Genomic DNA, 26,620 nt, shown 5'->3' with positions numbered 1-26,620 from the left:
ATCCACTTTCAATCTGTTGCGGTGGTGCCGGCTAATGAAATTTATCTTATTATTGACCAAATTCTACTTTCTCTGCATCAAAACCAATCTTGGTGACTGCTGTCGCTTGTTTTCAATAGCTCTTGGCTTACCAGATCTTTTTTTTTTAATTAAAAAATTAAAATCATTAAAATTTTGATTAAACCAAGTGGACTTTGCTCTCCACTGGAAGCTGTTTCTGGAACACCTGTTTTAAACCACTTTAAAACTCAGCCCATTCAACTGTGCAAAATAAAGCAGCGAAATTGCAATATTTGTTATGATTTAAAAAAAAAAACAGTTTGTATCCCATTACACCTGATTTACTCTCCAGGTAGAAGCTTAAACCTGCGTGCCCAATGCAGTGGGTTAAATTGACATCTGCCTGGTTTGCACAGCTGGCAAAGACTGGGCAGTCATTTAAAACTGCTTTGACAAATTCCTGTTGTCTCAGATGAAACACATTAACAAGTAGAGCTTGCAGTGTTGTTGGCATTAAAAGCATGGATCAGATTAGACACCCAAGCTCATGTGTATCCCTGGGACAGCCTGAGCAGGGCTTAAGAGTTTCCCCATACTGGAAAATGTCCCTAAGTGTTTCTTCCAAGACATTGAAAAGCTGCATCTGCATATCAGAGTACACGAGAGGGCTGTGCAGACAAGCCCCTGCTCCCCTCACTGGCAGTCAGTGATGGATTAAAGGGTGCACCTCTATTCTATGTGGAGCTGGAGGAGCTCCCACAGGTGACCACATTGCTTTGGCTGCCCAGCTCCCAGCCCAGCTCCCTGCAGCTGCCTGCCTGCCTGTGTCCTTTCTCATAACCTCCCCTGCCTCCTCCTCCTATTTATATATTCATGAAGCAGTAGGGACAGGATAAATAAAAGCTGAGCAAGCCCGAGCAGCAGCACAGGAAGAGAAACTGCTTGCTCTGGTGGGTGCCTCGCTCTGCACTGCTGGGACGGATCCTGCCTTGTTTATCTTTGCTGGAACAGAGCCGGCTTGTGAGAGATAACTGTTCCTTGCTCTCTGGGGTGGCAGCTGGATGAGCTCTGCATGCAAGGAGAAGGAGGAGGAGAAAAGTTAAAAAGTAAGTGAGTCAGTCTCACCAGGGATAAGACAGCGCCTTCTAGGATGTTTCTTTAAGTTTAGAGCCAGGCCTGACGTGGGGCTGCATCTGCCCTGCTGTGCTCCCAGCATGTTACTGCCCCAGCATGCCTTGTCTCCTGGGACCCGCTGATGGGGTTGAGGGCAATCTAGTGGATCTCAACTAGATCCAACAAGGTGGAGAAGAGGCTGGAAGCAGAAGACACATGTACAAGCAGGGACTTACTGTGTAATTCACAGGGGACAGTTTCAAAATGTTGAACCTTTCTCCAGCCTGCTTCAGTCTGGAGAGATTGGTGTGGAGGTCACTAAAGCCTGGTGTTAAAGGATTATATTGCAGCTGTGCTCTTTTTGGGAATGGCAGAGTTCTCAGAGTTCACATGTGCCTCCCTCCTTGCAGTTCCTTACTATTCCCATAATCTCTCTTCTGTCCTCTTTCTTCTGGGGCTGCAAGGAAAGGATGCCCCTCTGTTAATGCAGAGGAAGCTGTGGGGTTTTCTGCCAGTAAATTAGCCCCTGTGATAGCTGAAATATAATATAAAGGTGCAATAAGGTCTTCTCTTGACTGTAGCTGATCAGGATCTGATTAACCTAAGCAAAAGCTAGAAGCACACCTCAAGTGCTATGACTCCTTGCTTCCCTCCCTGGGATGCTAGCAGCACAGCCAGTATTGTGTCACCAGCACCTCTTATTCTGAGGGGACTCCATCCCAGCTTGAGAGTCATAGACCTGACCTCACTTATCGCCTCACACCAGGGCTAGACTTTCTCTATACTGCAAATCTGCATGACATGCTCCCAGCCTGATCCAAGGAGCATTATCTCATCTCCAACCTGCCCGTGCTCTTGGCTGTGTGCAATCAGCATCATGAGGAGTATGCTAATGCATAGCCCTAAATACAGAGGACATCGGTGCCTGATGCTCCCCCCAGCACTGAGCATCCACTTACCCCCTCTTTCTGCAGGATGGACCTATGGGTCATTGCTAAGGTGTCACATTCAGACCTCCACTAATGCTCCATCTTCTCCCCCTGCCTAGGCGCAGCTCCAGGATGAAGCATCCACCTACTCAAGCCATAAGGCTGGTGTACCTTCTTCTGAATTTGGCTTCCCTTTGCCTTCCCATCCCACTCTGGAAGGACCGGGACTCCCTAATGCAGGAGGAGAAAGCTCATCAGACAGGTGGCAACTTGGTGCTGACTAGGCAGGAACAGCAGCTCAGTACAAAGCTTGTGAACCTCAAGAAGAAGGAGATTGCAACAGCAGTAGCTACAGGACAGTTTCCTCCAAGCATGCACTTCTTTCGGGCAAAAGGCCTCATTGAGCAGAGCATGGTGTTCAGCATCTTAAAGCGCATGCCAAAAGGTAGGCTTGGCCTAAGGTTTGCTTGCCTTACTCATCCTCCTCTTGCCTTTTGCTTTCTACAGCAGAGCTGCGACAAAGCATGAGATATGGCAGGCGAGCCTGTGAGAGCTGTTAATTGTGCTCACTCCATTCCAGGAAGAGCCCTGCCTCTGAGCTTGGGGACAGGGCACAGAGAGAGAGGAAGAGGGGGATGGACTGGATGAATACACATTTCCAGCAATTGTAGTTTTGGTATAACTTACAATATGGATCCTCCAGCCTTTGAAGCATGGAGAAGGGGCAGAGGAAGCAAAGACAACAAAACATCACAAACATCCATATTTGCTCAGCATGCTCCAGCCAGGGCCTTTCCTTTTTTCACATGCACATACTACAGACATGTTATCAAGCTTGTCTTAGCCAAAAATGCTGTATCCCCAGTAAGTCTTTCTGCAGCTGGTTCTGGAAGTCTACTGCAAAGTCTGGGGGCATCAGAGGAGGAAGGTGCTACCTCCAATACTGCAAGTTTCTTTACTTTTCAAATGCAAGTGGAAGCCTGTATTGATTAGGCTATAAAAACTACTATAGTATCTCACTTTATCTTTCTTAATTAGGCTCTGGTCTGTGCACTAATAGGAGATCTCTGCTTACAAGGGCAGGCATTTTTCCTTTTGTCTTTAGAAATGTCATTTGGCTGACTCAAAATGGGTTGACCACACAGGAAACAGCTGGGTCTGCACCACCCCTAGGTCATTTCTCTCCTGTTGTGCAGCAAGCTATGTGCTGATGGGCTGTCATGCCCTATATCAAGAGGGTTTCTGTACTCTGCATCACACAGTTTTAAAGGCATTTGGACCCTTTTAAGTTAGCTAGAGGTTATGACATCGTCCATTACCTTCACTGAACCAGCCTGTGCATCCACCAACAAACAGCTGTAACACAGCAGTATCTGAAAGCCCAGTAGTCCCAGTTGCAGTTGAAAAGGGGAGGGGATATTTTTAACCATGGTGAAACAAAACAGCTAGGCTGGGTAGCAGGAAGCCTAATGTCTCCTTGTGCCTGAGCTGCTGACAGTTTGTCAGAGAGGCAAGCCGTTGGAGGAAAGCCTTGATTCTGATTTCTGCCTCTGCATCTCTAGTTCAGTATGGAAGAATCTAAACAAGGTGCCTTCTTTAACTAGAGATATGAGACAGTTTCAGTGAACACTGTCAATACTCCTGTAACTCTGTACAGTATGCCCACCCTTCCAGGGGGTTCTTTTTTGACCCAGAGCCCCATGGTCTTGCCCATGTAGCTGCCTGGAAACAGGTTGGTGACCTGCTTTGGAAGATTTGGGAATCAGTTTCTCCACAGGAGCATTTTTCATTTGCAAAGGGAACATGGATAAGAGCCGTGTTTCTCACTTTGCAGCTTCTCTCTCCCAAAACTCTGGTGTAGGACGAGGATCCCTGGTTTGCAACATCCTGATCTGTTACCAGAAATGATTGGCATATCATTACTGAATTGAACAGTGAGGAATTGAAAAGTTCTCCCCCCTTCACCTCCAATAGGACATCTTTGATACCAAGGAGGAATCAGACAAAAAAAATAACACTTTTCAATCCAGGAGATGTTAAAATGGGTTATTGGAATTTTTGCAAAAGCCAGAAGTTTTTAGAGACAAGATTGAGAAGGACCTAGTCTTAGAGACCTCAGTCTTAGTCACAGGCCTTGGGAATTACTGTATTGTAATTTCTGCTGCTGCTCACATAGGCAAGAGGGTGGCATTGCCAGCAAGAGAAGGGTCAGATCTAGGCAGCTGTGGCATGTCCATTCTGTCACACTAGCTCAGTTGAGAGCAGCAAACCACAGTATCTTAACAGTCAGACCCTCTGTAGTGGGGGATTCCAGGCCATATAGGCTTTATCAGATCAGTCTACTGCAAATTATAGTCTTGAAATTTGTCTAATGTCACATACACACCAGTCTTTCGCTACTCATATTTTCCCTTTACACCTAAGGACATCAAAGCAATTTTGAGTATGAGCCCTCCCCTAGACTAATAAAATACATATCTGTAAGACTTCAGCTCTCACAGTATCTTCCCTTTATGAAAGTGAAGTTTAGTTCAAGCACCAGAACTGTAAGAAGTCTCTGCAAAAGGAGAGATTTTAGCTAAATGAAAGGATGGGCGGAGGAAGGTGAGCATGCAAAGGGTGTCAGGAAGACTGGCAGTTGCCAACATACTGCACAATAACAGAGCACCCCAGAGGTCTTTTATGCTGGCCATCAGCAGATGTACATTGTAAGTGAACATGCTTTTGATAAGGCATAAAAGTAGATGGTACTCTGCATCTGAGTGCAATTCTCTGGTGTGTCATGGTCTGGGATTTTGGTGTATGCCAGAGTTTCAAAGAGATTAAAGAAGAGACACAGACTAGATGCAAGAACTGAGGCAGGGATTCAAACAGCTTAGACACAGAGGCTTGTTTCAGGTCTGCAAGTCAGCTAGCATGCCTTGTAAACTGCTGCCTACTGTGTGAGTTCCTCTTTAAATCAGTGGGGCCTGAGCCAGCTCACAGCAAAGTCTGTCTGAGAGACCTTTAATAACGCAGAGCATTTTCCATCCCAGCGGAGCAGCAGAGCTCCCTATTGATTTCTGCCCTCCCTCCACTCCCAGGGAGCTGTCACGCTCTGCCTGCCCTCTGTTTGATGTGGAGGGGGCCACATCCCCCAGCAAGGGAGAGGCAGAGCAGCCGCGCAGTCTCTGCTGGGAGAGGTCACTCGCAGACATCTAGAAGCATTTCCAGATGCCCTTGGATGGGCAAACTCAAACTCAAAAATTAAACCTCAGTTCCTTCTCAGCTGCATTATCTCATTAGAATATACTTTTCCTCCCACCAGGTGCTGCCTTACACCTGCATGACCACGCCATCCTGAGCGTGGATTGGCTTGTGTACAATGCCACCTACCTCCCCAACTGCTACATCTGCTTCACCCACACGGGCACCATTCGGTTCCGCTTTTCCAAGCCTCACCCTCCGCACCCAGTGCCAGCCCAGTGCTCCCAGTGGGTTTTGCTGGAGACTTACCGTAAACAGCTGCGCAACGTGACAGAGTTTAATAACAGGTGAGTGAAGAGGGATTGTGCAGCCAGCAGGATCATTCTGATCATCCAGCTTCCTCATTTTCTCGCTGCTCTGGAAACAGGGAACTCCATGTTGCATACAACAAATAGCAACACAAGGTATTGTATGTTACAGCAGTAAGTATGAGAGAGTTGGACACCCTCAAAATTGAAGTTTCCTGTGCACCCTCACTCTGGTCCTTTGCACAGACATACTGAAGACAACAGCTTCAGTAGATTCATGTGATCTGCCCCCATCTCTCCTCAGCACCCCTGCTGGATGTACTCCCAGCATGGGATAGGGATGTATGCTGAAAGACCCTATCTCATCCAATGAAATAAGAGGATGAAGAAGCCAGGTAGCTGAGAACCCCAACATCAGAGAAATCTTTTGTAAAACTGTTATCTTGATACAGAATATGTAGTTGGGCAAACCACATATGTTAGTAACTGCACTAGCAAGTAAACCCTCAAATAACCCAAAAGAAAATTCAACCCAACCTCACCATCCAAACACCATGCTTGTTTTCTGAGGACTGTCCTTGAAACTTCACTAGTAGCTACCATGCTAAAGCATGAGGCACTCATTCCCAACAGGACCCTCAGGCACCAGGAACTGCAATTTGCCCTCAGAAAAGGGGTTTGGTCTCAGCTTGGGCACAGGTTGAACCAGTGAACCCCACACAAAGATCCTGTGCCTAGTACTCTCTTCCCCCCTCAGCACTCAGCAGTGATTCTCCCCTTACAGGAGAAGCCTCCTATAGCTCTCTAGGAGCTCACCCCTTAGATGGGTCCCCCAGCATCACTCACTCACAAGCAGGAGTTCCCCTCCCTCAAGGCAGCTCCTATTGTAAGTGCTGGCTGCCTTTTATCAGGACCAGGTGTTAGCTGACTGCTCAGCAGCCCCCTACCATTTAATCACTCACAGGTGGGTGGGAAAAGCCTGAATCCCCCCTTCCAGCCAGTGGTGGCAGGAAGAGAGAGCTCTACCTCCCCATCCAAGAGCCACTGATGCTGGGACAAAGCCCTGCCGAAAAGGCTAGGAGGAAGCATGTAGTTCTGCATGGCATGTAGGGGGCTGGAAGAGCATGCTAAATAATGCATGGAGTCAGACACTGAGTGATGAGGACAGGGAAAAATATTGAGTAGTGGTCCATTCAGAGGGCACCACTGTCCACAGTGCTCCAGGGGTTGAGGTCCCATGGGAAAAAGTAGTATGGGGTGTCATGTAATTAAAGACACTATCACCATGCTGACACACAAGGAGAGGGTCAGATAAAGGTGACGTGGGTGACCCTAATTATAGCATTTCCTAAGTGAAACTTGATGGGTTTTACTGTAGTGCTCTTCAGTGAGGGTGTCTGCTCTTAAATAGAGACCTTTGAACTCTTAGGGAGCTGGTATCCCCTCCACATGGAAGCTGCTTGGGCTCTGTGCCCTACAGATCTGGGAAGAAGGTCAGGTTGGGAAGCTGAGGAGCTGCAAGATCTTTGGCATGGTATTGCTTTCCCTCCCCAACAACAGCAAGGGGCAGGACAGAGGGAGCTAACTCTCCAGGGCCCCAGCACTTGTCTCCTATGGGAGGTCCAGAAACGGAGAAAGTAATGTCAGATCCTGGGCTTTTGATCTTCCACATCCTGAGGCTCCGCTGCCCTGACATGAGATGGAAGAAATCAGATCCAGTGAGAAGTCACTTATGTATGCCTTTGAAAGAGAAAACTGGTTTCCCATTATCTTCTTTATACTTCTACTGGGAGTGATAAAGAGGGAAAGACCACAGCACCAGCTTTTTTCAACCCCACCTGAAGACCCATAAAGAATGTGCAAGAGACTGGATTTTGAAACAGCTTCACTTCCCTGAAGCCTAATCAACAGCACTGGGTATTTCAAAACTGGCTCAGAAGCAACCCTTTGTTGTATTTGTTTTTGGTTGTATTTCCATAGTGTGACATCCAATTCTGGCTGAGGCTAGAGGCCACAGCACCCTATACACCTATAAGGGTGTGCATTATTTGGTTCCCTGTGTTCCTGTTTGGGAACATGATTTCTTTTCAGAGGCAGTGTTATCACATTCCTCTCTTTTTTTATTAGTTGTCTGAAAACGTCTAGTACCCACAAGTCGGAATAGGAATTCAGAGTGGCAGACACTACACAGGGACACAAGACAGACCCTGCTACAAAAGTCTCCCCAAAAGCAGAGGGGAAACTGAGGCAGAGAACAATTAAGTGATTTAGTGATTTTCGTTAGCAAACGTGTGCCCAAGCCAAGTACAAACTTGGATCTCTCGCATCCTGGGTGCTTAGACTTACCCATTTGAACATGTTGTCCTTCATTTCTTGCCCTTCTGTGCTCATCACCACAAAATCGCAGAGGAGTCATTGCACGTAATGTGCAAACACACGAACAACAACCACATTGAGGCGCTTCCCCTCCTATTTTCATCTAATCCCCGGGTGCTAGTTCTAGGGGTTAGGAATGTTTTTTGGCCGTCTGGAAATAGGTCTCTAGCCAGGAATAGGCCCCAATCTGTTCTGCTTCTCAGATTCTGGAAACTCTCCCAGTCTCTTGAACATGTGCATCCCAGGCTACCTCTTTCCTGTGCTCCTCTTTGCCCTTGAGCACTGACAAGCTGAGAGAAAGCAGATGTCAGAGGAAGGAACGGATGGATAGTTGGGTGGTTTCAAGGGAGTATCAAGGGAATATGGCAGCAGGGAAGGGCTCTCATGCAAGACAGGGTGGATCAGCAAACATGAAGGGAACAATGGAAATATTTCTGAGAGGCTGCACCTCTTTCACATTGTGGTAATACTGACCAGGAAGGGGTGAGGGAGAGAGGTGTCTGCATTACATTTTGCTGTTTGCATTTTTAGGTACATATGCATACATATACATATGTGCATATGTGTTTTGGAAGGAAGTCTTTTTGTTTGTTTCCCTCAAAAGAAGGCTTAATCTTTCCTATTCAAAACACACCTCCTATGGGCCAAGACCCTGGAGTATTCTGTTACTGATTCCAAAAGGATGCTACTATGAGAATCAGGAGATCACAGGCCAGGAGGCAGAGAAACAAAGGGAATGCTGCTTTGAGACTTTAAAGAAAAGAACAATCCTAATATCTATTTCACATTATGATATAGGAGAATACCAATATTTACTCAAGATGCAATGTAATGGCCACTGTTTCTAAAGCAAGAGCATGCCCCTAGATATTTGGGAAACAGCACTGACATTCCAGATATCTGTAAAATACCACCACAGACTCCTTCCTGACCAGCAGCTCCAGGATTAAGGCTGTGCCAGGCAGCACATCCTCCAGTGGCCCAGCAGAGCTCTCTATCACCAGGATGAAGTCATCTGTGAGGGAGATGACACCATGGCCGAGGCTGCGCGGACAACTCCCCTGGGCACTTGCGGCTGCCTGAACTGCCATCACCTTCCCCTCTGTGTCCTCCGACTGCCTTATCTCACAGAAAAATAGGGCAGTGTGTGCATTACAGATGAAAAAAGAGACTGAAAATCCACTACAGAAACAAAGCACTCAGCTCCCTCTACAAGTCTCCCCTTGGGGAGAAGAAGAGGGGGATGCGAAAGAGAGAGAAAGCGAATGAACCACATGTGACAGATGTTAGTCACACTATTTAATGCACCACTGGAAGACATTCAGATACTACGGTGATGAGAGGGCTATAATTGCCCATCTAGAACAGAAAAAGAAGCAGGAAAAATAATCCCTTTAAAGACAAGGCAACAAAACTGCTTGCTTCTGTATCATACAGCCCAAGGAAGCAAGACAGTTGGGGAAAAAACAGGAAAACAGAAAGCAAAACCACAGTTGAAAAGAAATAATTCTTAGCTGGTCATTTTAGCTGTGCCCCTTTGGGCATATGCATTGCAATAGCATTGTTCAGCGCATATATGACATGACATGGAAGGCTATTTGCAGTCTGCACCTGATCACTGGCCCATTCCAGAAAAGAAGCAAAAAATGTATTTATGAAGCTTTGCTTCATCTGCATGAGCTGCTGCTGGCAAAGCCCCTGAACCCTTAGGAGATTATCCAGTTATCAAGGATGGATCACTATTATGCAATAAATCTTCAACAGTTATAGGGATCAATAATCAGTCTCAAAGGGAAGGGGATTATGAAAAAAAGCACTATTTGATTTATGTGCTTTTAGGAGCAGGGCAGCGTGGGGATTTATTGCTGTTTCTAGCCCAGGAGCACAGGCTAAGTAAACAGCCACAAGTTTGTACAACTAGATTTAAAGGCAGGGAGCGGAGCCCTGTGCACACTGACTGCTGGAGGAGCCGAGTTCTCACAGGACAAGCGGAGAAAGAGGTGGGAGCCCGACCAACCGCCCATCCTTATCTGAAAAGAAGCTGCGCAGGGTGGCGAGAACAGGCTTGCACGGCCTTTTGATCCACGGGGAGGTTTTTCCCTCGGTGCTTGAAGGGATGGTGGGAACAGCCCCACTCGGCTCTTGGCTTTGGGCAGGTGCTCTCTGCCGGTGCGCAGGGCTGGTGGGGAGCTGCCCTTCGGCCAGGAGAGGAGTGGAAAAGTCTTTTTTCCCCAGCTCTTCCCACACAAAACCTCCTCTTCCCTCCCGCCGAGCTGCAGCACACCCTTTCCGCTGGCAGCTGGCCTCCACCGCAGCCCCGGCGGCTGGATCCGAGCCTTCAGGATGCCCCTGGCTTCTGCATTCCTGGTTTCTAGGGTGATGCTGTGGTTTCTCCCACTGCTGCGTGCTCCCCACTGCCTACCCCTGCCATGGTCCAGCTCGGTTGCCTTTGGTTGCATGGATTACTGAACAGTAGCTGGGGTTGCCCAGTGTCCTGTGATAATAATGGCACCAAGGGCCCTATTGTAATGCACAGGAAGGCAGAGCTGAAGTTGCTGTGGAAACCTTAGGTCTGAATTTCCCTGACTGTTAAGCATTTAAAATCTCATCCTTAATGTGGCACAAGTGTCTCAAATTAACAGAGCGAAGAAGAAATGAAATTACAGCCACTGAAAGAGTGTCCTTAGTGAAAGAACAGGCACATGCTGAGGGATTGGGCTCTGTTTTGTGGGCAGGATGGACGGATTCAAAAGGGATGTCCCTGCCTGGGATGTGTCAGTTTATGAGTTTGGACCAGATCACGTTTTACATCTGTAGGAGGAAGGCTTTTAATTCCATCCACAGAAGCCTCCTGGAAGAAGATAATAAGAGCACAAATCAAACCCACACCACCCATATAACAGAGCAGAACACTACACAAGGATGGGGGCCAAGGCATCAAACAAGAAACATTATTAAAATCAGTAGCTGTCACTGAGGGGAAACATTATGCTCCAATGAAAGATGAAGCATGGTTGAAGGTATTTCTATCTAAACCTGCTTAGCCCCTATCACTAGATAAGCATAAGGCCTGGCCAGGCTAGTAAACCCACATGCCTTCAAGCAACTGGCTCTGTAGCTTGCTGCAATGGCTTCAGTTTGTCCACCCAGGAATGAAGTCAATCACGCCCATATTGCCATTTAGACTTTGCCACAAGCCTGAGAAATTTATTATGAACTCTTCTTCAGGTGGCCATCAGCAGAGGGATGGGAGCTGTTGCCAGGGGCAAGGCTTCAGCTGGGATGAAGACTATTTGCTTGTCAGAGGACAGCATTGTGGCACAGATGCCTACCCTGTCCGAAATGCAAGCTGTCACCCACAACTAGATAATCTTGCAATTATGGGCTCCTTTAAACTCTGCTTGATATAACTACCAGCTGTCTCTTCGGATTTCTGAAAGAGGCTTCTACACCAGCTGAGTCTATGGAAGAAATATATATGCTTCCTTCCCACTAAGGAAAAGCCAAGACCTGTGATTCTTATCAGGCATTTCCCATCAGACAATCCAACGCCATCCTCACAAGGCAGGCATGGTACCAGGTGTGTTCCATTGCCAGGGAAAAAGGATTTCTGATTCACAGACATTTTCCCCCTGCTTGTATTAGGTGGTGCATTTTGACAAAAAAAGGTACCAGCGCAAGTTCTAAGCTTAGTAAACAGGTTGATGGTCACCCAGTACATGGTATCTCCTGGAGACTCAGTCTGCTTTTAGGTGGTGAACAGAAAGTTGGGTGTCATAACTTTTTTACATGCACTCAAGATGTTTGGGAGAATATATTGTCTCCAGGAGTAATATGCTAGTCTACTTCTGGATTAAGGATACCCCTAGGTAGCAGAGTGCAATTCTGATACAAAACCATCATACTTGCTTTTGTAACTCTTTTGTAAAGATGGGTTTTGAACATCTAGTCTTACCTTGCTTGTAACTCAACAGATAGTGCATGACTTTTTACCTGTCAGCTATTACCTGTACCAGCCATTAGAGGAGTAAACATAGGTGGCAGAAAAATTACCTGAATGTCATTGTTATCCCTGATATCCCTGTTGTACAGCAATGCCAACAGGCCCTGAGTTAATGTCGGTCCGCTGTTGTGGCAGGAATGGCTTTACACCTTTTCTTGGTCCTGCCCATACAAAATGTGGCTACGTCAGCACAGCTGCTGCCCTGCTACACCACAGAGTATGCAGGTGGGAGAGTGCCACATCTGCAAAGCTTGGTCTCTGACAATAATACTCACATCTATCTTGGAGGAAATCTATTTCCTCCTGTACCAAACACCCCACTGCCAGCCAACAGCTTTTTACATGCTGAAAGCCAACTGTCTTGTTTGTGCTTCCCATTCTTCCTCTTCTCTATACCCTTTTCTACAGCTTGCTGAGAAACTTGACCCTGGTGACAGATGCCCCTGAGCTCACCTATCCTTCTCAGACTTTAATTTGGAAAAGATTTGAAGAAGTCTTTCTCATTGCCTCTGGACTTATCTGCTATGCACCTGTGTTCAAGGCCTATTTCTACCAGGGGCTGCTGGAGCTCTATGAAGATAACGTACAGTACGTTGAGATAAGAGCTATCCTGCCTCCAGTACGTATTTTTTGGCTTCTCTAGTATTCTTTTAAACCCTTATTTCTCCATAACTATTCTCAAGCCCCATCTTGAATTTAGTTCTTGGATGTTTGCATACCTGCCCTTCTAAGGATGCTAGAAAACCTTGATCATATTCTTTGTTGGAGATTTGCATAGGCAAGGGCTTGAAAGTGAGAGATGTTAAGGAAGACACCTGCTGTGGCAACAGCACCGAACTCCATTGCACAGTCTGACTGGGAGCTGTGTCAAAATCTGGCTGCTTGGGAAGATGTATCTCAAGTTTGTCTGCACTAGAATCACCTGTTCTGTGGCAGCTTTTCTGGAATAATTTCCTGTTTTGACTAGACACTTATTGTGGAATAATTCTGTTACTTTAAATCCACAGCTTATTTCAGAATGATTTCTCTGAACAGGCTAGTAAACTGATAGGCAAAGCACAGTCTCCCACAGTTTGCTGACAACTTAGAATTTTGGCTGTGTATGTACTGCTCCTTTCATTTCCACTAAAATCTGCCAGTAATAGCTCAGGCCTTTCTCCCTGCATGTCACCTGGAGCTGATCAGATTGTCCTACAACCCCATGCTGCCCCCATGCCTTCCAAAGCACCAGCAGACCCCACTACCAATCTTTGGCTATAAGGGTTCACACATGGGGGTGGGAGCTCTGGCAGAGGGGCAGATATCTTACCAAAACAAACTTATCAGGGATGCTGCTGCTACTCACTACAACATCTACCTCCATGTTCTTAAAAGCCCATTGTAAGTGGAATGAGGCTGCTGCGCAAGGTCGATCTGGAGCACCTGATGGACCAGCTAGTGGTGGTGGGTTGTATATGGGAACACAGGTAGCAGCTTGCTGCTGGCACCACAGTGTCCAGCTGATAAAGCAGCCATGCTGGTGTCCTGCTGGTGGCTTGACTCCCAGGTGTGCCTGACACCAACTTCCTTAAATCACTGCCCTTGCATGCAGCGGCTGGTGGGCCCCAGCCAGCTGCATATGGATGTCTGTGCTTCCACAGCCACCCCATCAACAGACAGGCAGATGCTGTGACAAGTCTGGAGGCTGATCTGGCTTTGTGCATGCCTCCATCCCAACAGCTGTGGAGTGGGGCTGCTAACCCTGCCCTGTGGGGGCTTGGGCTGGCCCCATAGCAAAATAAGTCTCAGTGTAAGGGCTGCAGACTGGCACTCTGTTGTGCCTGAGATAAGAAGGGTGTACTGAAAAGAAAAAAAAACAGGAGAGGGAGAAGAACACAAAGCTTATACATATCTTACCTTGCTGGGTGTTGGTCATGAGCTACCCGCTCTGAACTCAGCCACTATTGTCTCTGAGGTGGAAAAAGACCTGGAAAGAGAAAATAACAGTAGTGTTATTCCTGTGATATGAGATAGTACAAGAGCTGACATACCCTCATGTCACACAGGTTTCCGGACCAAGTGTATCTGCAAAGATACAAGTGCATGGGCCTGACTGGAAAATACCCTGCCTTTACTGGCGGCGCTTAGACACGATTGTAATGTCTTTTGAAGAGAGGCTTGGTAGGGAAGATTTCTTTCCTATCCAGCCCCTGATGCTGGCTCCAGGTGTGGGAGCCTTCAGATCCCTTGGGCTTGCTCGCACCCAGCAGCTTGATGTGCTGCGAGGTACAGGCAGCCTGTAGGTAGAACCACACTGAGTGCTGCAAGGAGCTGCAAGCATGCTGGGCTGCTGGCAGACAAGGGCAGTGCCAGCTAGGCTGGGGTGGGGATGAGAGGGAAGTGAGATGCTTCAAGGTGAGCAGGGTGTGATGGGAATAGCAAAATGCTTTTGCGGCTGGAGATCCTCCACAAGGCCTGGACAACAGTGCTGACTAACTCTGCAAAAGCTTGCCTCGCAGCAAAGCCTGCCAGAAGCGGCCCCTGAGGTAAAGTAAATGAAAGTCAGGATTTAGTGCGTAACAGCAAACATTGTGGAAAAGCCACCCAAACCCAGCTGTGTTTGCAAACTCAGCTGTGTAAAGTCTCACATTCCCATGGGCTGTAGCAGGGGAAAATTCCCTCTGAGCGTCTGTGTCCGCACCACGGCTGCTGGTGCCTGCAAGGGGATGCCACAGGGCGGAGAGGCTTAGCAAGGGTCATCACTGCAAGAAGCAGCCCCAGAGGGGAAGTAAGAATGTGGAGTGGACCATTTGGAGGGTGGAGAAGGGTGAAAGAGAAAAAAAAGGCAAGAAGGATAAGAGAACAGAATTATTTTAGCCACCGTATTTAGAGGACTCCAGGCAGGGCCTTTGTATGTTAGTATCAATCAGGATATACAGGGTCTGTGCAGGTCACAAGCCCTGCATACATCCCTGGTAGTGAGGAACTCACAAGGTTGATGAGACACAGCATGCCAAAAGGATTGGTTTTCCTCATTTGCAGCCAGACAACTGGGAAAGCATGGCAAGACTGAACAACTGACTCAAAGTCACAGAGCAAACCTCTGGCAGAGTGGAGCAGAAGTGCAGCCCAGCTGGTAGCTTATGGAGCTCAGCTTTTGCATGCCTTGGGGCTGCCTTGGCTGATAGACTGCTGCCACAAGGCAGCCCCAAGTGTGTGTGAGCCGCCAGACAGCTGGACAAGACACTCCAGCATTTGGTATAGACATGAGTAAGAGGTCATGGTCTCCTCTGGGTATTCAAGGGCACTTGCTTGCCATGTCTGAACATGTAGAAACTTTTTTCTTGCATCACACAGGAAGGAGGAAAACCACTCCTTGGTTCTTGCCATCTGGTAAAGGCATCAAGAAGAAAATGTTCTGCACAGATTTAACTGGCTTTTTCTGCCCTGTTGATAGACTGCAGCACATTAGTTCTCCTGAGCTTTTCTTCATTTTTCCCACCCTCCAATAAAACACTTCTTCCAACTTCTGCTTGCCATGTACTTCTTGTTCTGCAGGTGTATGAACTGGATGGCACCCTGCACAATAAGTCATGGTCTGTGGCAACCTATAGGGAAGTGACCAAGCAGTTTGTGAAGGAGCACCCTGACTTTATTGGAGCTAAGATCATATTTACAGCACACAGGTAAAGGCTGAGCAGAGCTAAAATGGGGCTGTGCATGGCTGCCTGTGCTATGGCAAAGGTGGTGGTAGGGACAGATGGGTCCAAGCCGGGATAAGTGATGCTGAGGTCTGGGCTGAAGAGCCACAGTTGTTTAGCAATGCTTGTCTGTGTCGTCAGACCTGGGGTGTTGACTCCCGAAGCATTCCCTGGCACATGTAAAAGGCTGAGGATGAGAATTCATCTATATAAGTCAGTGTACATGCAACATGAGCTGGGTTAGCTCATGGTGTGTGCTGGAGAGACAAGCATCTGTGAGCCCTGCGTGTGGGAATGAGCAAGGGGAAGGTTGCTTGCATGTGTGTGTCCCAGCCTTGCGTGCTGTCTTCTGAGCCTGGATGTACTCCCTCTCTCTGTGGAAACTGAAGCAGTGACAGCAGTGCCTGAGTATGGGCACTTGGTATTACAGAGATCCTCATGGAACCCTGCAAAAGCTGTTCTCCCGGCAGCCTTTGTACGGTATGTTCATGCTGCTGTTCACAGGCAGGCACAAGGCTGTTCTCCAAGTCAGCCAGATGCCATGAAGTCATGTGAGGTGATCCTGAGCAAATATAACAGACCTCTCATCAGCACTTACTCACTCCAGCTCAGCGGAATGCTGTTTCCAGTTCAGAGCTGGCTTGCCTCTGGCCAGCTTGGGTATAGATGGAGTCTGTCTGCAAAATGCGCTACGATGTTTAAATCTGACAAGGCTGAAAGAAATCTAAACTTAAAACTCTCCTGAAATGCAGCTGCTGTCCCACCTCCCAGCAAAACAGTGGAGAGGAAAAAAGTAATTAAACATTTTCTCTCCATGCTCTTACATTCCTTGCTTGGTAGATGGGAAAGCTAGTGAGTCAGACAAACATGCCTCAACTCTAGTGCCAGCAGGGTCTAGCCAGGCATTTCCTGGTCATTCAGGGGTTTCCTTTCATAATATCCATTTTCTGCTGCTGTTACTGTGGGGACCTGAAGCTGGTTGTCAGATTCAGGAGCAACTTGCATTTTGGAAATATCCCTGGGGGCCCCATTTCACAACTCAAAGTCAGAGAAGGCAGGCCAGTGGGAGTGAGCCTCTGCACTGCTTTCTCTCTCTTGCTCTTTAGGATGCTGAATGTTTCCCAGATTGAAGAAGCCATTGTCACTGCCATGGCACTCAGAGACCACTTCCCAGACACCCTGGCAGGCTTCGACCTGGTAACTGTATTTCTTCTGCAGCTTCAAGTTAACCCCTAGAGATGCAATATATGTATAATATGGCATATGTTTTGTACCAGAGCTAGATCCTCTGCTGCTGTACTGAAATCAGTGTAAATGAATCATAAGTCTTCAAGCTAAGGATTTTGTTGAGAGTACTTGACAACATCCCCCTGAAAGAATCATCTCTCTACTCCACAGCATTGAAATTTCAGTACAGTTGGCACCTCAGTGACATAGCTGTAAGTCCTACAATCTTCCAAAGCATGTTCAAAAATACCTCTCCTCTTTCCTCCAGGTTGGCGATGAAGATGAAGGTCATTCCCTATGGGACCTGAAGGATGCTCTGACAATCCCATATTCCCTGGGGGTCAACTTGCCATACTTTTTCCATGCTGGAGAGACTGGTAAGCATAAGGACTCAAGGCTTGTTATTGTTTGCAGAGGCAAGAGGTGAAGTTTTGCAAAACACAGAAGCAGCAAGCCTGGCTGTATCTAGAGTGCGTGTGTCTATCACATGTGTATATAATCAGTTTTCCCTATGTTTCTCCCCATATCAGCTTGCTGGCTGTAGCATTCCTACATGGTTCCTCCCCTGCCTGCTCCCTGCTCTTGAGCGTAGGCATCATGTGGCTCAACATCTCTGACCTGTATGTGACATGGAGTCATGCTGCAAGAGTTATTCTGGTAGCCATTTGCTACTCAGAGCAGTGCTCACATCCTATCCAAAGCAGCAGTAGAATTTATCAACCATTATTTTACATTTTAAGGTGAAGGAATGTCTGAACCAGCCTCAAGCCTTATCTGAATACACTCATCAAAGTAACTGATCATTGCCTTTCATTCCTAGGGCAGAATATGCCTATTGGCAGTATATTGTTCAGCCCATACAGGTGGGGTTTATCTTAACCCTGCATGACAGTTGTGCCTACCTTGTGTGTTATGCTTACTGCATGTTGACATCTACAGAGAAGATGGCTACATCTGAACTGGTTACTTCAGGTTCCCTTTACAGACATAGACAGTAACAAACACTTCTAAGGCATAGTATATCTCATGCTAATGCACAGGCTATTCCCCAGAAATTATTACTTCTTCTCCATTGGTTATCAGTGCAGGCCAGCATGATTATCTTAGCTGTAAGAGCAATACTGTGGACATCTAAAGCCGGATGAGATGAGTGGGTAGCTCTATGCTGGGGAATATCCTGGGCAGATTTGGATCCCTGTTTCACTGAAAATGCAAAGTGGGAACTCAGAGCATGAGCAACCCTCCCACCTTAAAACTGTGATGTTTATTAACAAAATCATCTAGCAGTTTTATGAGAAGACTTCTTATCTGAGATGATTTATTTCCTCACAACACTGCAGTGATTCTTACCTGTCTTTGCTCAGACTGGCAGGGCACCTCTGTGGACAATAATGTGCTGGATGCACTGCTACTGAATACCAGTCGGATTGGCCATGGACTTGCCCTCATTAAACATCCAGTAGCCAAAAGTTTGTCTCTGAAGAAGGATATTCCTGTAGAAGTCTGTCCCATCTCCAATCAGGTATGCTGGTCTTAGGCTGGGACAGTGTAATGGGATTTACCATGGTAACAGGGAGCTGGGGAGCAGCTAAACATTTTGTTGCATCCAGGCTGGCTAGATTTTCTTTGCACCACATTACACTGCAGTCTGCTATGTGGACACATGCTGTGTGTGTAAGAAGGCTGGTAGTGCCAGTCAGCTCAGAATCATTTAAATTCCTACCCAGAGGAATCTGGGAAAGCAGTCCTCACCAGTGGAGGTGCCAGGGAAGTGCCCCAGAGCCAGGGAAGTGCCTAATGTGGTACAATGGAAAACAACTTCAAAGCCAGGAAGGCCAGAGGCTGAGAAGCTGGGGTTGTAACTGGAAGACTTAGTTTTGTAGAATTCATAACCAGGGGGAACTCTTTTGCAACACATTAGCACGGTGCCCATTGTCCCCTGGGTGCAGCAGAAAGGATGCTCTGGGGTAGATGTACCAGTGTGAACCTTGAGGGAGAGAACTCTGATACCAGCTCCTAGATGCCCTCACAGTCAAATTGTTACAAATAAGCAGAAGTTACTTATCCCACTGGCCTTGGTTTAGGTGATCAATTTAAGAAACCAATCTCCTTGTGTAGTCAGAGGAGATAAAGAGGCTCCTCCTGCAGGAGTTCGAAGAACACCTAGCATGCTCTGAACAGCCCACTGGAGGCTCCTCCTCCCTGATGACTACGTGCTGACACAGGCAGCTAGAGCAGTTTGATAAGTGCCACAATACAAGCACAGCTACAGCAATAACCTGATGTGGTGTTACCTCCCACCCTTCCATGCCCAGGTCCTGATGCTGGTAGCTGATCTGCGGAGCCACCCCGCAGCTAACCTAATGGCTGAAGGGCACCCCATTGTGATCAGCCCCGATGATCCCCCTATCTTTGGGGCAAAAGGAGTCTCCTATGACTTCTATGAGGTGTTCATGGCCATCGGAGGGATGAATGCTGACCTGAGGACCTTAAAACAACTTGCACTCAACTCCATAAAGTAAGTTCCTCACCTCTCTCATCTAGCTACAGTAATGCTAAGGGGGCTATCAGCTTGCTCCCTGGAAATCCACTGTATTCGGGGGTTTCCCCCAGGGTCTCCTCTGCCACATGAACTGGGCTTCCATTAATCCAAAGTCTCCTCTGTCTCCTCCAGGGTGAGACAAGGGGACCCCAAAGGCTCCTCTGTCTGTGCCCTCAAGTGCCTTTCTCTAACTCAGTGTCTCAGTTTATTCCCCCTTTTCATCCTTTGTGAACTTGCCTCCAGCACATTGTTCTGGGCAGGGGTGAAGTCTTAGGCCTTTTTATCACTTGTCTATTTCTGCCAAAATTTGACTTGCTCTGGTGTTTGCCATGGCTCACTGGTGAAACAAAGGAAAACAATCTACCAGCATGTAGCTTGGGTGTGTTTAACCACGTTTTCTGTTCATCTGGACAGCTCTGAATGTCCCCATATAGTTTGCATATGGTGCCCAGGGTCTTTCTGCACATTCCCAGGCTCTTGTCTGTTTGCCAAATCCTGTGCCTATCCTCATATCAATCCCAAGTCCCTACATGGCCAGGGAAGATGACAAATACTCATTTCCTACCCATCTGGCCCAAGCCCAGCCACATCTGAAAGCAGTGCTGTCTCTGCTGTACTAGTCACTGGGTGCTACCCAGTGTGTCCAGCTTATGCAGACTGAGCTGTTTGTCCTTATGGTGTGATGGGGCAGTGGTTTTAAACTAAAAGAGGGGAGATTAAGGCTGGATGTGAGGAAGAAATTCTTTACAATGAGAGTGGTAAAATAGTGGCACAGGCTGCCCAGAGAGGTGGTAGATGTGTCATTCCTGGGTTCAAGGCCAGGCTGGATTCTGGGCAATCTGATCTAGTTCAGGATGTCCCTGCTCATTGCAGGGGGTTGGACTAGATGACCTTTGAAGGTCCCTTCCTATCCAAACCACTCTATGATTCTATGACTCAGTAGCTGTTGATACAGCCTTGTCCCAGCATAAGCCCAGCTGGCAGGAGCTCAAGGCTCTTTACACTGCATTACTCTGTGTGGTGTAGGCATGTCCTGCAAGAGTTAATCTGTTACTGCTTCCTGCCTTTTCATTTCGGTTACTGATCTGGAAATGGCTGTCCCATTGTCTCTTATCTGATACTGACTTTTCTGCTCCTCACAGATACAGTGCCATGCTACCCGATGAGAAAGTCAAGGCCAAAGAGGTCTGGCAGAAAAAATGGGACCAGTTTGTGGCTGACCTCTCTGACAGCTTTTCAAATGAGCTTTAGAGAGCAGGAGACTCACCTCAGAAGGTATTTGGCACGTCAGAGCCAGCCAGACTTATTGCTAAGAGGGATGAATGAACCTCAAAGTCTGACCTGGCAATGGGCTTCATGGGCTTAATACTAAGAATGAGCTGCACTATCCTGTGAAAGTCATGGGCTGGAGGTAAAAGGGAGCAGTTATAGCAACAATGAAAGAACACCCTGCTCAAAATAGTCAAAACAGTTAAAAATTGCCAATGACCAAATCCTGACATCCTTATTCAGGAAAAACATGCTTTCTAATTAACGTTAGCAGGAGATTGCTAACATGAGGATCTCTGAATTTTGCCTTATCATTACAAAATGCAGACCTTGTCTGGAAACAAACATCCAACCATTTGGGCCACTGATCTTCAGGAGAGCAAGGACTGAAAACGGCTCTTGTTATGTTTAACCCTGGGCCTGCTGCCAAAATAGCACTGCCAGGTCGAAGAACCAGTCATAGGTCTGATGTCTACTATTTCAGGACCTACCATGGCTGGAAACAAGCTGATGGAACTTGCTCCCAGAACATTTAAGCCTGGTTGCACGGTGATCACAAAGCTCAAAAGAGGTGCCTCAGCTGCTGACAGGTTTTTTTACTGCAAAATCTTTTCCTGTCTTCTGGTCACAAGGAAACGAAACCACTTTTCAGCTGAGAAAAAACACCCTGGCTTCCCAGATACAACTTAATTAAAACTGTCCCCTGCACTGAGCCATGTTAACACAGACCTCTGCATTTATAGGAGACACCATTTAATTTCAGGTTATTCTTCTACCAGCTTTTTCCACCTAACTCAGAGTGCAAATGCGCCTTATTCAGCCTGTCAGATATATTTTCACGTTGGTGGAGAACTACCCTCACACTGGATAACCACAGTGTTCTCTTGGACCTTTGTAGTTTCCATCTCTTTAGCTAAAGGTATTGCAGAAACTACACAATAAATAGTGTCTGAATAAGCAGATTCCCTTTCTTAATATCATCAAAAACATCAGGAGAAGAACTAGTTGCAGGGAGAAAGAAATCTTAATCAAGAATGATAAATAAATTCAGAAAAATCCTTTGGCACACATAGCACAAGCACACAGCCAGGATCAGCCAGCAGCTCTCCCAGACTTCAGTACAATTATGCTGGTTTTCATCAGCCAAGGGAGAAAACACAAAAGTTTCTGCAGGAAGACATCTCCCTCCTCTGAGCTGCAGGCTTGTGAGGACTGTTGTTTCCTGATCAGACCAGCTTGGGCAAATTTGCTCTCTTCATGTTTGCTGCTAATTGTCTCAAGCTGCCTGGCCATAGTGTTTATTTCTACTGACCTTGGCTAAAACACCTTAAGGAGGAGGCAAGTATACTTACTACAGACGTGGATCAGGCAGTGCAGCCCATGCTTTCTGTGTTGAAGTGCCCACATTTCACATCCTGCAAGCTCATCTCTAGTTATCCCAGGAAAAAAAAACAACCCAGCAACCACACTACAAACCCCATAACGAAAAACCAAAGGCTTCTATATTGCAGAAGCCAGCATCACAAACCACAGGAAGCAGAAAGTGAGAACCCAGTTGCACACTTCACTGACCAAGGGGGTTGAGTGTCTCACACCCTAAGGCTTTTTCAGCCACAGCTGCCTCTACTCCAACCCTCTCTGCCCACACCTTCCTCTAATAACAGCATCTGCTCTTTACAGGCTGGTCTTTTTTGGGCCTTGATGCAGATTTGGTCCTGGGACCAGCTTTATGCTGGAGGAGGAACGAAAGTAGAGCCACCTTGCTTCCTCCTCCATGGGTGTTGTGTACACAGCTCAGTCTAGGGTCCCCAAAGTAGGCTTTTGTCATGGTCAGAGTATAAATGCTGACTTCAGAAATCCCTTGTTTCTAGTGCTGAGAAAAACTACTGCTAACTGATGGAATGGCTGCTAAGCAGTGACCCACAGCAATGTCCCTCTGAGCTCTCCAATCCTTCAGCTTTGAAATCCTTCAGCTTTCCTCATGGACAGACTAGGATCTTTTATTTGCCATGAGCTGATTCTTCCTTAAGTGAGCCTCTCTGCTGCCAAGGTGAAGCTAATAATTACAGAGCCAGTGTGGGAGGAGCTGACTTCCTTAACACAGGTTGACCCATGTTCTTTCTTTTTCTGCTACAGTGGAAAGATTTCAGGACTTCCTGCACATAATCTCTTGAGGGCTTGAGCCACTGATGTCCTTTTGGTTACCTCTAGTCCTCCCTCCTCATTTGTCCGCATTAGCAGCAGGGCTAGATCTTCTGTTTGTGACACTTGATGGTACAAGCTTATGTGTTGTGTCCAGTTTGTTCCTGCCTTCTTTGAAGCCTGTTGTGTACTTGGCCATTTACCTACTTTGCATTTGGAACCATGATGTGATGTGTCCCATGGAGCCACCAGCAAGTGATGCTGTTTAGGATTACAGCACAGAAATCAGAGTTAAAATGGTACAGGTCTGAGGTGATCTCCAGATCAAGCCCTCAGAAAGGTGAAACTTGGCTCTATGGAGCTGTGTTTGAATTTGTGACTCAGCTTCTGCTGAAGGCATCCATCTTAGGGGTGGTCAGAGAGCAAAACTTTTTCCATCCTGATCCCATAGGTTTAAATGTGAGCCTGAACTGCATGAAGAAGCCTGACTCCAGTCATGGATCCTTCCTTGGATCCTTCCTTGCCTCACCTCAGTGACTGGGTGTTCCCAAGAGTTCTCTGGCAGTAGATGGGCTTTAACAATTTTTGGAGCCTTAGCGAGTCTGACAGATGGAGGGCCAGCCTGCTTAACTGCTGGGGATTAACTTATCCATAGAGTGGGCCTTAGTTAGGAGAAAGATGCAAATTGGGAAACTCAGCATCTTCACATCTCAAACTCTAGCTGTGCAAATCAATCCATCCAGGTATCTTTTTCCTTATCCTCAGTACCTTGGCCCCTGCTCACATTTGCTGGCAAATGCATCACATATAATCAGGCTCTACTGCCTGTTTCTTTCAGAACATTATATATATTCACATTTTTAAATGGGTTTTGTGGGGTTTATTTCACCTTTTTTTTTCCTGTTAAGAAGAACTGGGGATACCTGTATCTGATATGAGGTTTTAATCTGGAATGTGAAGCGGAGGGAGACATTTCACACCCCTCAGTCTGGAGCAGATTTAGTTATCAGGGAGTCTGAAGTGTCTTCACAGCATGCTGCAAAGGACAGTTTGATCCATGGGGCTAACATACTGTGGAGTCAGCCTGAGCCACCTGACAGAGGCACAACACAGATCCTCCCTTTCCCCAATCACACAGTAGTGGCACCCAGCTTAGGGCTGTGTTTTCAGACAGAGACCACTCAACAGAAACAATTTGCTTGTGCTACCTTTTTTGTTAAAGTTTTGTACCATCTCTATGATGGTGACAGCATGAGAAAGTAAAAGAAACTACTGAAGATTATTTTAGCTGCTTTTAGCATGATTTTAACAGAAGGAAACAAGGAGAACAGTAAATACTACATGACCAGCCCATTCTTTTCAAAGCTGGCAAGTGCTTAGTGAAGCACCAGCTCACTCCCTTGAGGTACAACTCAAGGCTCTTTGCCCAAAGTACTGGTGATGGGCATGGGAAGAAAGGGCCAGCCAAAGGACTTGAAAACCTGAGATGAAGGTGGTATTTGGACAAGCAGAGCTGAAAGGAGCCAGAGGTGTGGTGGGAGCTTGAGCAGGGACAGAAAGGGCCCCACTTCAGTCTCCATCTGGACTCTAGAACAAGGAAGGAGAGAAGGAAATCTATAGAAGTTTCTGTGATGTTAGTTTAGGCAGCCATAGGAATATGCCAAACCTAATGCCTGTTATCTCCACCATCTGTCTCCCTGTGGCCTCTTCAGGCTCAATTTGTTTAAAAGAGAGGTGGATGGAGCTTTGTTTGCAGCACACAGGTCTAGCCTGTGTTTTGTTGTGGAGCAGTTCAGATGCCTTTGGGGCAATTTAGCAAATGAAATGTTTGCCTCTTGGTCACTCACTGGCAGGAAATGGCTGATCCAGCACTAGTGGTTGCTGTCAAAAATCTTGCCAATAAAAGCAAAGCAGTGAGGTAACTGGTTGAAAATAGAGATAGGCCCAAGTGAGCAGCTGGATCTATACATCATGTGAGCCTCCATCACTGCAGTGGGACTACGCTGATGCCAGATGCTAAGCAAAGCCCTTTGGCCATAAAATAGAGGGATACAGATGCATTTTCCACCAGCTCCTGATGTTCAGCCTTCTTCAGGTTTTTTCCTCTATAAGTTGCTGAGTTAGTCTCTTCACAGGTAGTAGGACATTTCTTTGGCCAGAAACCTGTAGCTCTAATTGGCTCAGTACTCCTTTCTTTCCAGGCTTGCAGCAGTTGCAGTCATGGAAGGTCTGTCAAGTGTTTTCTGTCCGCTGAGGGATAGGCAGGTGAAGGGTCTGGCTCTCAATTCATCTGGCTTGTCATTTTTATCAGGCCGTGTCCTGCCCCCTTGGTCATTACAGGATAAGAAAGGCATTTTACTGTATTTTCTCAACCTTTAGCTTGTCCGTCATTCCATGAGCAGGCTGCAGCAGAGAGAGATAAACTGAGGGGGAAGGGTTGGTTCAGGCCATTAGAGCCTCTGCGGTTTAGAAAAGAGACAGAAGGTACAGCTGCTTTAGAGAGGGATGTTAGAAGGTCAGGAAGAGGGGGGTGATGACAGGGCTAGGAGTCCAGGGAAAATAGAGCTGCAAAGTTTACATAGGAACCCACGGGAGAAGGCTGCGGGCAACTGCCTGTTTTCCTTGTCTTTAAAGGCAGCTCTGAAAGGGGGTGGGGGAAACATCCAAGCACAGTGCAGACAGGGGAAGAAGAGGGAGTCTCCTGTGGGCTTGTGTGAGAAGGGCAGACAGACCATCTCTGGAGCATTACGGGATATGGCTGTTGCCAGATGTGCCTGCAAAAGAAATCCTAAGGTCCAGCCATGTGTAACACGCAAAATGGGAAGCTCCTAGTTCAGTAACAGAGAAAGTATCAGCTCTTGAAGGGAAAATTACGCTATTGGGCATTCAGCACGTCAGGCTAAAGCCTGCCTGCTGGTGCTGGGGGTTCGGCAGCCAGGCTGCTGGCACACTCCCTCCCCGCTGGTGTAAAAATAAGCTCCTCAGGCTGTTGGACAAGCCTTCCTCGCAAAAATAAACATGGCAGCTCTGCCAGCCCGCTGGGAACGCTAGCTGGGGCCCTCCACGCGCTTTGGGGGCTCCTCTTCAGCGCTGGGTACACCCCGGCCGGCAACAGCAACTCTCGCTGGGTGCCACATCTCCGTGGCTGCCCAGACCACCCCAACGCTTTCTGACCAGCGGCAGGAGAACGCTGCAGAGCATGAGAAAGGGGTTAGTGAGACCATCATCTCCATCTCCTCCACCTCCTCCTCCCTCAGGTGAGCGGCGGAAGCCGCGCCCCCTCCCTTCGCCCCGCCCCTCGCCCTCTCGCCCGTGCCGTGGTGCGGAGGTGCCCCCTGCTGGACTCCGCTGACACCAACCACACCATGGAACTCTAAAACAGGTTGGGAAAGAGCTTTAAGAGCACCAAATCCAACCGTTACCGGGTGCGGGGGGTGAGAAGGGAGAACGGCGGCTTGCAGGTTTGGATACGGCGCGGGGAAAACACCTCATTCTAGTGTTCTGCCCACTCTCAGTGTAAAGAAGTTCTTCATATAGAGGTGAAACTTTTTGTGTTTTAGTTTATGGACACTGTTCCTTGTCCTGTTGCTGGGCACCACTGAAAAGAGTCTGGCACCATCCTCCTGGCACCTGCCTTTGAGATATTTATATTCACTAATGAGGTCCCCTCTCAGTCTTTTCTTCTCTAGACTAAACAGGCCCAGCTCTTGCAACCTCTCTGTGTAAGAGAGTTGCTCCAGACCCCTGATCATCCTTGTGGCCCTCCGCTGGACCCTCTCCAGTAGCTCCTTGTCTGTCTTGTACTGAGGAACCCAGAATTGCATACAGTAACTCCAGATGTGACC

At 47.4% G+C, this 26,620-nt stretch overlaps 1 protein-coding gene across 1 annotated transcript; it reads left to right on the top strand.

Annotated features, from left to right (window-relative positions):
* The first annotated feature begins 939 nt into the window (after positions 1-939).
* Positions 940-21,590, top strand: ADA2 (adenosine deaminase 2). Its single transcript, XM_005144364.3, has 10 exons — positions 940-1,106; positions 2,162-2,487; positions 5,350-5,575; positions 12,324-12,534; positions 15,453-15,580; positions 16,702-16,792; positions 17,091-17,199; positions 18,187-18,344; positions 19,138-19,340; positions 20,507-21,590. Exons 2-10 carry the CDS (start codon positions 2,175-2,177, stop codon positions 20,613-20,615), a joined length of 1,548 nt encoding a protein of 515 aa, XP_005144421.2. The 5' UTR covers positions 940-1,106; positions 2,162-2,174; the 3' UTR covers positions 20,616-21,590.
* The last annotated feature ends 5,030 nt before the right edge of the window (positions 21,591-26,620 follow it).

Source organism: Melopsittacus undulatus, chromosome 5 (assembly GCF_012275295.1).
Source record: "Melopsittacus undulatus isolate bMelUnd1 chromosome 5, bMelUnd1.mat.Z, whole genome shotgun sequence".
NCBI classification, from domain to species: Eukaryota; Metazoa; Chordata; class Aves; order Psittaciformes; family Psittaculidae; genus Melopsittacus; species Melopsittacus undulatus.
Note: the sequence above shows the minus strand (reverse complement) of the source record. Positions and strands in the feature narration are given on the sequence as shown.

Bases quoted from the DNA above. Each gene is read 5' to 3' on its own strand.
- ADA2 (XM_005144364.3), top strand. From the start codon at position 2,175: ATGAAGCATCCACCTACTCAAGCCATAAGGCTGGTGTACCTTCTTCTG. The intron at 17,200-18,186 runs GTAAGCATAAGG...GTCTTTGCTCAG, and splicing joins TTTCCATGCTGGAGAGACTG to ACTGGCAGGGCACCTCTGTG. The intron at 18,345-19,137 runs GTATGCTGGTCT...TTCCATGCCCAG, and splicing joins TCTGTCCCATCTCCAATCAG to GTCCTGATGCTGGTAGCTGA.